Source organism: Ischnura elegans, chromosome 4 (genome assembly GCF_921293095.1).
Source record: "Ischnura elegans chromosome 4, ioIscEleg1.1, whole genome shotgun sequence".
Taxonomy (NCBI): Eukaryota; Metazoa; Arthropoda; class Insecta; order Odonata; family Coenagrionidae; genus Ischnura; species Ischnura elegans.
In genome coordinates, this window is record NC_060249.1 from 54,038,281 (window position 1) to 54,049,454 (window position 11,174).

Genomic DNA, 11,174 nt, shown 5'->3' on the forward strand with positions numbered 1-11,174 from the left:
CTCCACTTATTCCATGCAAATTTAAGCAAGCATTGTAAGCAATCACTACAGAAAATATTGCTACTCTATGGTAGCATATGTATGATGTAATTATGAAACCAACTATGTGTATAGTTTTTAAATCTTCCAAAACAGTTCATTTCCTTTCCAATTATTTAAGAATTAATTTGTATCTTTGGTAGGTGTATGGCTTAAGTAACCTCACTTTTGACTCTTTGATGAGGAAAGACGTAATAAATAAAAGTGAAAATACCTCAATTCCATGACAGCCCTGAGGATGAGCCTCTAGTCATAGCATAAACGTTGGCTAAAATGGTGTATTTAACCCAGTGGGAGTCCCGAGGAAGTTTACCCCATTGCAGCTTTTACTTCACAAAAATTATTGGCTCTGAGATGTTTTTATCTTATTATTATGTATGCACATGTGATCAGAATAAATGTGATTGGTGAGATCAGTCATGCCTTCCCCTCCTTTCCTCTCTTCTCCCTGGGGGTGTTCTCGCGGTCCCATTGTCCATAGTGGGCTGTTTCCCTTGATCTCTTCCCGTGGTATGATGGGTGACCGTTGAAAAGAACATTTTGTGTATGATTTGTGGATGTGCCAATGAACTAATAGGTTGGGTCTAGAACAGCGATCATATACCTATAGGCCTAGAACTTAACACTTATCAAATACTATACATATAAGATTAGTTTGAAAAAGCTTACCTACAAAAAAAAACTCAAGGACTTAACACATTCACTTGATCAGAAGCCTCCAAATAATTCATGGAAATCCTTAATTACTGTCATACATTGACATTTTTGTTCTATCAATACAGAACTGAAGTTCCATTGGTTAGCACATTGTGTTGTAGTATGCATATTTTACATGGGTTAGGTGTACTCATAACTTCTAGTTTTACATGCCGAAATAGTTTTTTCATGAATAGAACACTAACAACTACCATTTCTGGAGACAATTTTTTTTCTCAAGTCCCATTGAAATCCAAAGTGCTTTAATGTAAATCCCAAATATTCAAGTAGTATTTGTAAAAGAGGCCTCATACATGTGAGCCAGCACCTTTTTGAGTTTTCATGTGGATCTTACAATGGAAGAATGTGGGTGTTAGCATTAACATTCTTCATTTGTATTTTCGGTAGGTGTAGAGCTTAATTATGCTTACTTTAGACTCTTTATTGATGAGGGCCGTAAGAAATAGTTAAAGAGTGAAAATACCTCAACTAAGGGCAATAGGTCGAAAGAATTGTAATACTGATTATAACAGCACATTATTATTCTGAATTGATTGACAGAATACGGAATGCAGCACGAAACAAACTATTACAATGATATATATACAACACCATATGAATGTCAACAAAAATAAATACCACAATCACCCAGTTAGGTACTTCCTTCCCAAAAATAGTGCCTTTCTTTCAAATGCAGCACATCTTATGTCAGTATCTACCTTGTAAAAAGGGTTTAAGGAATACTGAAAGAAAACGAAGAATCGTGAAAATGCGAAATAATGCCAACAACCTGCACGAGCCTTACTCATGCATTTCTTAGAGACTAAAGGACAGACAAGGCGACTATGGCACTCAAAAGAGTAGCAAACTGACCTTTATATATATTTCGTACATTTCTGAAAAGAAATTCCGTATCCCATCTTCATTTTTTGGCTCGTGCACTAGTAAAAATCTTATGTGACTTGATGTAATAAAGGCGGATACCAGCCAATTATTAAACTTATCAACGGTCCTGGAATTACAAAATAAAATCGTGAAGAAATTAACTATAATCACTTCTTTAGGAATGACTTTTGAAGACGATGGTTCCAAAAAGAAGAGTAGAGTCACCTCAAATACGCATTTCCCGTCTTCCAAGCATGTTCATCTACGAGATCTAAGGCAGCGTGAGCGATAAATTGAGTCAAATGACGATGATCTTCCTTCTGGAAAGGCAAGGAATGTATTCTTGTGATTGACAGGTTTGAAATAGTAATAGTTTTTCCACATGAGGTCAACACCGACGTAGCAGCAGATTCCACTAGAAAAAATACTAAACAGCAGAGACTTACACTGATATATTTTTAAAATACACCATTACGTACCTTACTCTCTTTGTTGGCAGAGGTAAATTCCATTTCAAATATGGGATTATCATAATGTCCCACGATCAAGAAGTAATAGGTAGCCATCCCTGAAACCCGACAGATTTAAAGGAAGACAACCATTCGCATGATATTTACTAAGCCTCCATAAATACTTATAATCCTAGAAGTTCAGAGCTCGGTATACTACGAATGGAGCAGAGTTGACATTAAAAACAAATCGAGATAAACAATGAAGCAACGAAAGTTAATCAGCGTTGCCACACAAAATAATCATCTGTCTTCGTAGCACCTTGACTCGTGCAAGGCCCTCGATTGGGTTCAGAAGAATTATAATTTTTTAAAGGTTGGTAGCGTCATTTATAAATGAAAAACGTTTTCGATCACAAAAACGTGGTTTTTCGACGTAAAATGTGCAAAGTTAGGTGATAGTTCCGCTGTCTTTACCTAAATTATAATTAGAGAAATGTCTGTTTTTCATGATGAAATAGAAATAGAAGATTTTGAATTTGACGAGGACGAACAGACGTACTACTACCCATGCCCGTGTGGTGACAGATTCCAAATAACGAAGGTGAGTAATATGCTGCACCGGTGCAAATCAATTTTAAGAGATTGAATCTCCAATATTCTACAGTTCTAATTTTTTGTTCAGGAGGAACTTTTAGCGGGGGAAGACGTGGCGACCTGTCCTAGCTGCTCTCTAGTCGTGAAAGTAATATATGACCCCGTAAGTAATAAAAGAAACTAATGTATGTATCACCACACAAGTAGTTTAACCCTTTACTGGGCTCCCTTCCTACACTTAAGCGGTCGCGTGGCGCCCTTTGTGCGCCATCAGTTTCAAAAGCGAAAAGTAAGTTTAATGTCAATAAACATCAAACTATTATTTATTTTTTAATTTACAATCTAACTTAAATATATTAATGAACACATTTTATTATTCAAAGTATTTTTGAGGACATAATTATTCTTATGAGGAAGCAAACATATTCATTGATGGTTCCGTTGCTATCAATGCAAGTACAAGCAATAGTACCCATATGATTTTTGCTGGTAAATTTTGTTCATGTACTGCATTTCAACGTGGTGTTATTGTTTTTACTTCGACCACACGTCATGCAGCGCCCTCTTTATTTATTTCCCTCTTTCCGCACGCGTTTCCTTTTCCCTGCTTCGCCTCCTCCCTCTACTTCTTTCAATTGAGAATCCTCAACCGTGAAATTCGACTCCTTTAAGTGGTCGCGTGGCGCACTGAGTGCGCCAGAGAGCACATTGGTTTACAACGTTTCGTCCGAGAATGAAATGAAATATCGCCATGAAAGCGTTACAAATACATTGTGTAAGAATGCCCAATAGGGTATATGGCACACTCAATCCATCTATGACTATTAAGTCAGAGTTTTGGTACTTTTTACTCAAATGGCGCACCTACCTAAGGGTTAAGCTTAGGCAGAGGCGTGCCAATCATTGGGATTTTTTAAATTTCGTATTTGAAGTCCTTCGGTAATTTTTAATAAAATTTGTGTCATATCAGCCTATGAAAATATCACACATATATGTTGATTCCTCTTAATGGGACTAAATTATATTCTTATTGCCTATTGTTCAGGAGACATTCAAAGAGGAGGAGTCTGAAGAAATCAAGGAGAGTAGTCTGAAACAGAGGAAGGAGTCCTTAGTTGCTGCTACATAACTGAAGAACAGGACTGCCTAAGGTAAGCCATATGATTAGGATTTTGGTATCAAGTTGCAAAAATGGTCATTAATTTGGTGATAATAATTCCTTTAACTACTTCTTAAATGGAATGACGGTACTCGTTTGTATACCCTCAAAATGTCATATATTTCTTAGAAATAATCGCAATCCAGTTAATGAGTACTGAGATTGCATAAATAATAACAGCACCGCAATTTTGTGACTATTATCATTCATATAAAGAATTTATTGAAATTCCTATTATTTGGTTTGGTACCTAACGAATGGAGTAGGTGAAACTTTATTTCATATGAAAATATAAATCTGTAAATATGTCTGAAAAAGGTAAGGTAATCCAGGAACTTCAGTACCTGATGTGTGGTGGAATTTTTTAATATGAAAAAGAATTGATTTGGCCGCTCAAAGGCAGGCAACAGAAATCGACCGTTTAATATACCAAACGACACAAGACTACACAGCAACTTGCCATGATGGTGTCAGATTTTACCATTCTATAGTAATGTGCCAGCAAAGAAATTTTATGAATTTGCTCCTGAAATATATGTGCCCGAATATTGAAGGATTCAGATTTCCAATCGCCAATTTTTTTATAAATAGTGGAATTTGGGAAAACTGTTTATTTTTTATCTTACAAAGAATTCAGCACACACTATAAAAATCTCCACCGAAAAACTCTTGTTTTTTTCTGTACCCATGTCTTCTGAACGGGCTTTTAAGTTGACTCTATGGTGGCCTCACTAGCTGGGTGGCAGGAGACAAAACAAATAAGGTGCTGTAGCCATGATGCCATATTTTTTATTTCAATCTGTACTAAAAATTTTGCTCTGTGCTTTCACTTTGAAAATGCCTGCATTTTGTGAGGATAACGTGGAGTGTGTCTTTTCCGACTGAGTAGGCCATGGGTTCACGTGGAAGAGGGGGTCGAGGCGGTGGTGCTGGCAGGGGCCGGGGGATGTCCTTCAACGTGGAGGCACTTGGCTTTGGAGTCGGTGAATCCCTCCCTGGGCCTGTTCTCACTCCACCCTTGCTCTTTCCTCCACTTCCCAACCCACCCGTCTCATTGAGAGCGGAGGACAATAGAAACAGTTCATTCAGTGGTGAGTTGCAGTTGTGTGTTACATTTTTCCCTTTTTGGTAGAGATGGACAATTCAAATCCATAAATCATTGATCAAATAGGTTTGACATTAGAAAACTTTGAATTCTTTCTGTTTTTTCTTTCTTGTTTCTGCACGTTTCTTGTTTAGTCAAATTCTAGTATGTGATTCAAAGAATTCAAGGACCTTTTCAGAATTAAGTTTCACATTCAAGAAAATATAGAATATGTCCTTTCTTTACTTTACTCTAATTTTTTTATTCGTGTGAAAAGTCGTATTCCAAGAACTGCATAATGAGGGGCATGGGAGTGATGGTAACTTTTAGTAAAATTGGGTCACAAGCTGGAGATGATACATTTGGCATTAAGATTGATGATAACTTGCTAGTATTTGCTTAGTTGTCAACTGCCGTGCCACGCACATGGTAACTGAGAGAGCCTGATCATGATTCCTTGCTAATGAATGATATGCTATTTTTCATAACAGGGAATTTTTTCTCATGGTAAAAATTGTTTAGTTCTCAAATTATAATGCATTTTTTGGAATGTGTGAAAATTTTCTTTAATTGAAAAATTTGAATACCTCAATGTTGTTATTTCACTTTCATTAATGTCATTTTATTAATTTTGACCATTCTATGCTGGTGTTGAAACCATGGATATGGAATTTTGAAATGAGAATTTTTGAGAATGAGAATGTTACTCTTGTAATTAATGTTTGTCTGTTTTATTGTTTTAGGAAAAGTTGACTGGGATTATTGTGTAATGGTCAAAAAAAGCCTTGTGGATTGGTTGTGGGATGTGTCTCCATTTTCTAAAATTATTAGTGGCCCAAATGATTGCACTGGCAAAACAACTTCAGCATCTCATGTGGGTGGTGTGGAACGGTATTCTGATCGATATCTTGTAAGTTTATTTCATTTGTTTGAACAAGAACCGTATCTAGCATCACATGTAACTGTTAACTATTGCCCCACGAACAATAAATTGGAGGATAGCTAATTTTCCCTCAGTTGTATACAATGGGAAATGTCAGAGATGGTAAAACATTTAAGTTAAGAAGTTGTGTCATGCATGTATTGCGTTCACTTGCTCATAATCTTAGAAGCATAACTGGTCAATCTTGGCTTCTGAGGATATAAAAAGTAGCCAATGGGATAAAATGTTATATGTCAGGGTTCTGAGAGATGAGATTTGATTTTTCAATGCTGATTACTGGAAAATTCTACTGCCAATCATCACATTATATTCTGCTCATGTAAATTTGAGCTTGAGTTCCATATATTGGTGAAAATTGGCTCAGCTGGGTTCTTTTTATGGCATAGACCTTCAGTCAGCTTCCTTACACTACAGTTCCAATAAATGGATTTTGGTTATAATGTTAGTTATACCATGAAACATCGGCACTCCCTAAGGAAAATTTCACCAGAGGTTGTTATTATATTAGACTAATTTTTATAATCACAGTTAAAACTTCTCTTTTTTATGTAATTGTTATTGAATAAAAATATTATGAAATATTTGAAGGTTAAAGTTGGCAGCCCTCATGTTTCATTTTTTTAAGAATACAAGAATCACTAAGGTCGACAGCTGATTTTTTTGGAAATGTACAATGTATCCATTTAAAAAAATGTCAGTTCAATTAAATTTTTATTAAAAATATTAAAGTGAAAAGAGAACTGGAAAACATTCTGCTTACCATAGGACACAGTCCTTATTTTTTTCAAATTGGTGAATCAGGGAAAAACGGAAAAAATGCCATATCCATATTTATACTTGAGATTATCAATTGTGGTACATTTATTGTAATGCTTATGATGGCGTGAAGCTGGTGTAAAAGCGAATTTCAAGTTCGATTACTGTAATATTATTAATTATTAAAAAATAATTTGGCGGAGTGAGGACACAGCTGATGGAGATATAATTAGCTTGTACTTATATTTAATTGAGATTTTGCTGTCTAAATTACGAGGCACTTAAAACAGGTAGTTTTCACTTTTCAAAATAGTCAATGGCACATTTCAAAATTTGAGTAAAAGATAAAGCCACAGACTCAGTTTTTTTTAGGATGGCTAATGGAATATTGCAGGTTGATACTTTTTGTAGAACTACCTATTATAATATATTTTACTCCTGGATGTTTTTAAAAATTATGTTCCATAATTTATTTCAGATACCTCAAGTACCAAGTGAGAAAGAGCTCAATTGCTTTGACTGGAAGACTCTACCTAAAGAGTTAAGACCAGGACAGTCGGGGATTACCAAAGTTCCCAAGAGGACAGCTGGAGAGAGTGCCAAGGGTAAATCAAGCATACAGTTTCTTCCTTTGCACTTGGAACTTACGATTGATACAATACTTATGTGTTTTTGATAGTTCTAAAGAATAGTTTCATAAATTCATGATTATTTTCAAGATATAGTGCCCAAAATAATTCTATTTTTTATGCCCCTCTCTACAAGTTCAAGGTGCAAGAGTCTATGTTTTACGTAGATGTCTGATATATTTTTATTTTAATTATTTTTTTAACGAAACAAGTTTCCCCAAGGAATGTAATCTATCTAAACTTGATTATTTGAGGCATAACTTGGTGAAAGCAATTCATTATTAAAATTAAATTATTAAAATTATTTATGTGAAAGCACCAAGTTCTTCTTTTTAATTGTAATACCATCTAAAGTTAATTTAATTTGGATTTTGGATTTTTTCTTTACTCTATTCGTTTAAAATGGCATAGAAACATTTATTTTGTGTTAACATCACAATAATTAGAGTGAAAGAGTATGTCAATTGGACTGCTTTGCCTGGAAGTGAAAGTTCAACATCATGCTAATACAATTGCTGTCATTGGGTTTAAGTCAGTTATTGATCCTCATTATATCCCTGACATTTGAGAATCTACCCTTTGCTATTACCCTGATTTTTGTCTCGCCCATTGTGTGGCCATTTTGAACTACCTGATTAGTGTCAATTTTTCACAGCAGGTGTGAAGCGAAAGAAGGTGGAGGAAGGGAAGGTGGCGTCACGCAAGGGCGATTTGGAGAAGCGGCTGGCCGAGTTGGAGAGGAGGGAAGGTAAGGAGGACGTGGAGGAGGTGGAGGCAGGGGAGGAGAAGAAGAAGAAGGAGGGGAAAGGGGAGGAGGGGGGAGAGGAGGAGGGAGAGGGTGGGGAGGATGAGGAGGAGCTGGAAGAAGAAGACGAGGAGATGGACGATGGCACCGACTACATCTCCTCGTACTTTGACAATGGGGAGGGCTACTTGGACGACGACGATGATGGGGATGACGGGCCCACGTATTAGTGTTGCTTTGGATCTTTGGGCTTCAATCTGTGAGAGTTTTTGAATTTTCTCAAGTTGTGAAGGACTGAGAGCAATTTGATGCCAAGTTTTTATCATCTGTGTTACTTATATTGTTGCTGTAAATATGTACAATAAGATCTAAGTTATAATTAATTTTTTGACAGCAATTTTCATGAAATAAGCTACTTATCAATCAACATCTACCTACATGCTTTATTTTCAGTTGGTAGATTTATGGAGGTAGTATTTCAATCCATTCGAATCTGTTTCAATACATTACATTGATTTCAGTTTAATGAAGTCAATCGTAATTTTGGAATATTCACAGGACTAATTTCAATGTAAATCTTTTCTGCTGAGCTATTAAACTGCAAATTTATCTATTTTATATGTATATTTTGCTTTCATTTTATTTTAAGTGCCTGTGTTTTGTAGTCACATATATAGAGTATGACAACAAAATACATACATAATATTGCATAATCCTGGTTTTTTACCTCAATGAGGTGCTCCTTCTAATGGAATACCATCAGCCTCTTTGACACACATTTTGTCATGTTATATTTTGTTATCTATACCTCTTCAATTTGATTTTAATGAGATGTTTATTATTTTGCTAAATACTTTCATCAGTATCAAAGGTGGATCCGGGGTTTTTTCTCTGGGGGGCACAAGGGTCTGACAGGCTAACGGTCTTCTCATATTTGATATTAAAAACAGCACTCAACAATTACTGTATGAATATACTTTTTATTTTAATATGAAAGTTATTAAAATGAAATTAAATGATTGAGACTCCGTAATAAATGAAACTAACATATTGATAATCATATTAAAAATTTTGCCTATTTTTTTCATCCTATGATTAGTATGATCAATGTACTATAGAGTGCTGAATGTCCGATAATGGATCAGCCATTCTACAGGCTACCCACTTAGTGCCACCCTCCCCATCTCTCTGAATTATTTCATCCTGCATTATCCTTATCTCACTTCCTGGTCTGCTTTCGTACTGCCTCTGTTCTTTCTGTTAATATCCACGTTTGAGTCAACAAAACTTCTCCATTTTGCCCTTAAATGTTTTCCTGCTTCAGGAAATTGAAGATTCTTTGCAAGAACACTGTTTTCTGGTAAGTCATGTCTCTTATGGTATTACATATTGTGTTTCGTTCCTTGAAATGGGTCCTCACTATTTTATCGGCTGCTTCCATTTTCCCTTGTACGAGGTTAATTTGCCTTGCATAGTCCTCGTATATGCTCCTCATCCACACTTCTCTAGCTTTCCTCGATTTGCGGCAATTCTCATTCCTTATTCTCTTGTAGCAATTCTTTCCTTTTTCAGTATTCTTATTCTTTCTCCGTTCTTCAATGAGGTCTAGGACTTCATCCGTGATCCATTGCTTTTTCTAATCACATTTTCTTCTCCCTAGAACTTCTCTAGTGGCCTCCTGAAGCCCACTTTTTATATTTGTCCAGCTATTCTCCACTGATTTCTCAGTCTAATGTAATCTTATCTTGCTCTCCACTGCTACTTGAAAGGCCTGTTGATTTTTTGGCTCCTTTAGTTTCTTGTCATGCATTTCTTAAGGCTGTTTTACACAGTGAATGATCATTCTAATTAAATTCTTTCACCGTGACCGCTTCACAATGATTTCAGCAAATTTTCTGCACAGAAATGATGCACACTGATGCGACTAATGATAGTGTATATTGATTCTAACGATATTTCCAACTGTTTTTGAACTCATGATTTGTTTTGGAAGTCGCAGACGACAGAATGCTTCGTTTACATGTGCGACTAAGTATATTTTTGTATTGCTTTGACTTTCGGTGGGGTATGACGTACTAAGTAATGAGAGGGATTATAACGGTACATAATTGATATAAGGAAACCATTTCAGTAAATAGTGCGTTTTGTGATCCTGTAACAAAGTAATAAGTTGTTTCACTGCAGTGCAACCATGATTATGCTTCAAGATAGTGTTCTCTAGCACATCATTGGAAGGAAATTTACTCTTCTAATGGTTATCCAGTCTTTTTCCTTCCGATTCAGTGAATTAGAAAGTAATTGAAAAAATAATTTGGGGAAGAACTACACGTTGTTTCTCACTCAGAAAAATCCTATCTTATGGAGATGAGTTCTGTATTGACGTTGCAGCATCGAGCTCCAATAAGGAAAACACTTTACGCTTAGAGCAAAGGCTCTGCAAGGGTGAAGGCTGGTCAACAATGAGATTTTATGCTCGGGGTCCTTTTGGGTGCACAGCTTTCACAATGCAGTTGAGCAAAGGTCATTCCTATGTGAGAGAAGAAAGGTACCAGGAAGAGAAAAAAGGAAGGGGCCTGCTCTATTATCGATGGAGTGCACTTCAGCATCCTCATACTTTCTACCATTAAGTTTGCTCAGTGTTATCTTAATGCTTGCTACTTCCCAATTACCGCAAGGCTACGAATGCTCTCAAGATATCTTGTGTCATATTGCAGGTAATTACAGTTGAAGGTTTTATAAGTACCTAAATTAGTCACCACAGAGAGTCCACTGTTCTTTAAATATTGATGCAGGGGAAGAAAGTGACTGTGACATTCATGGGCTAGTTTATGGGGTATGCCCTTTGACTTATAGCTAACACTGCGAGATTGTGACTTCCTATATGGGCCAATATGATATAACGGCTCATTTTTGTTGGAATGTGTTCACCAAAGTAACAGATTTTGTCATTAATTGGGACTCTCACCAGTGGCGGATCCAGGATAGGGACAAGGGGGGTGGGGGGGCTAAGTGGGGTTAAAAATTCCAGCAGTAGTGGGGGTCAGAAAAAATTACCATTCTATCTAGTGTAAATTGGATACCCAAGGGGGTGCTATAGCCCCCCCCCCCCCCCCCCCCCCATAGATCCGCCACTGACTCTCACCCCAAAATTCAGCATTCAAATCATTAAACATAGTTTAATAATTGTAAATT

At 36.3% G+C, this 11,174-nt stretch overlaps 2 protein-coding genes across 3 annotated transcripts; one reads left to right on the plus strand and one right to left on the minus strand.

Moving 5' to 3' along the window:
• Positions 1-1,259: 1,259 nt before the first annotated feature.
• On the minus strand, positions 1,260-2,329 carry LOC124157501 (probable trafficking protein particle complex subunit 2). The gene is made up of 4 exons (XM_046532240.1): positions 2,100-2,329; positions 1,846-1,940; positions 1,609-1,747; positions 1,260-1,478 (listed from the first exon to the last, which is right to left on the minus strand). The coding sequence occupies exons 1-4, from the start codon at positions 2,184-2,186 to the stop codon at positions 1,380-1,382; spliced, it is 420 nt and encodes a 139-aa protein (XP_046388196.1). The 5' UTR covers positions 2,187-2,329; the 3' UTR covers positions 1,260-1,379.
• A 1,400-nt stretch (positions 2,330-3,729) lies between these two features.
• Positions 3,730-8,606, plus strand: LOC124157499 (DNA-directed RNA polymerase III subunit RPC7-like). 2 transcript variants are annotated; one of them, XM_046532238.1, is made up of 5 exons: positions 3,730-3,817; positions 4,715-4,916; positions 5,653-5,819; positions 7,087-7,213; positions 7,893-8,606. In XM_046532238.1, exons 2-5 carry the CDS (start codon positions 4,718-4,720, stop codon positions 8,210-8,212), a joined length of 813 nt encoding a protein of 270 aa, XP_046388194.1. In that variant the 5' UTR covers positions 3,730-3,817; positions 4,715-4,717; the 3' UTR covers positions 8,213-8,606. The 2 variants fall into 2 exon arrangements, with proteins under 2 accessions (XP_046388194.1, XP_046388195.1); XM_046532239.1 differs by having other exon boundaries at positions 7,896-8,606.
• Positions 8,607-11,174: the final 2,568 nt, after the last annotated feature.

Excerpts from the sequence above, each read along its gene's own strand:
- LOC124157501 (XM_046532240.1), bottom strand. The coding sequence starts at position 2,186 with ATGGCTACCTATTACTTCTTGATCGTGGGACATTATGATAATCCCATA. Across the intron at positions 1,941-2,099 it reads CTGCCAACAAAGAGAGTAAG|AAGGAAGATCATCGTCATTT; the intron begins GTACGTAATGGT and ends TTGCCTTTCCAG. Across the intron at positions 1,479-1,608 it reads TGTACGAAATATATATAAAG|TATTCCTTAAACCCTTTTTA; the intron begins GTCAGTTTGCTA and ends GTTTTCTTTCAG.
- LOC124157499 (XM_046532238.1), top strand. The coding sequence starts at position 4,718 with ATGGGTTCACGTGGAAGAGGGGGTCGAGGCGGTGGTGCTGGCAGGGGC. Across the intron at positions 5,820-7,086 it reads GGTATTCTGATCGATATCTT|ATACCTCAAGTACCAAGTGA; the intron begins GTAAGTTTATTT and ends AATTTATTTCAG. Across the intron at positions 7,214-7,892 it reads AGCTGGAGAGAGTGCCAAGG|CAGGTGTGAAGCGAAAGAAG; the intron begins GTAAATCAAGCA and ends AATTTTTCACAG.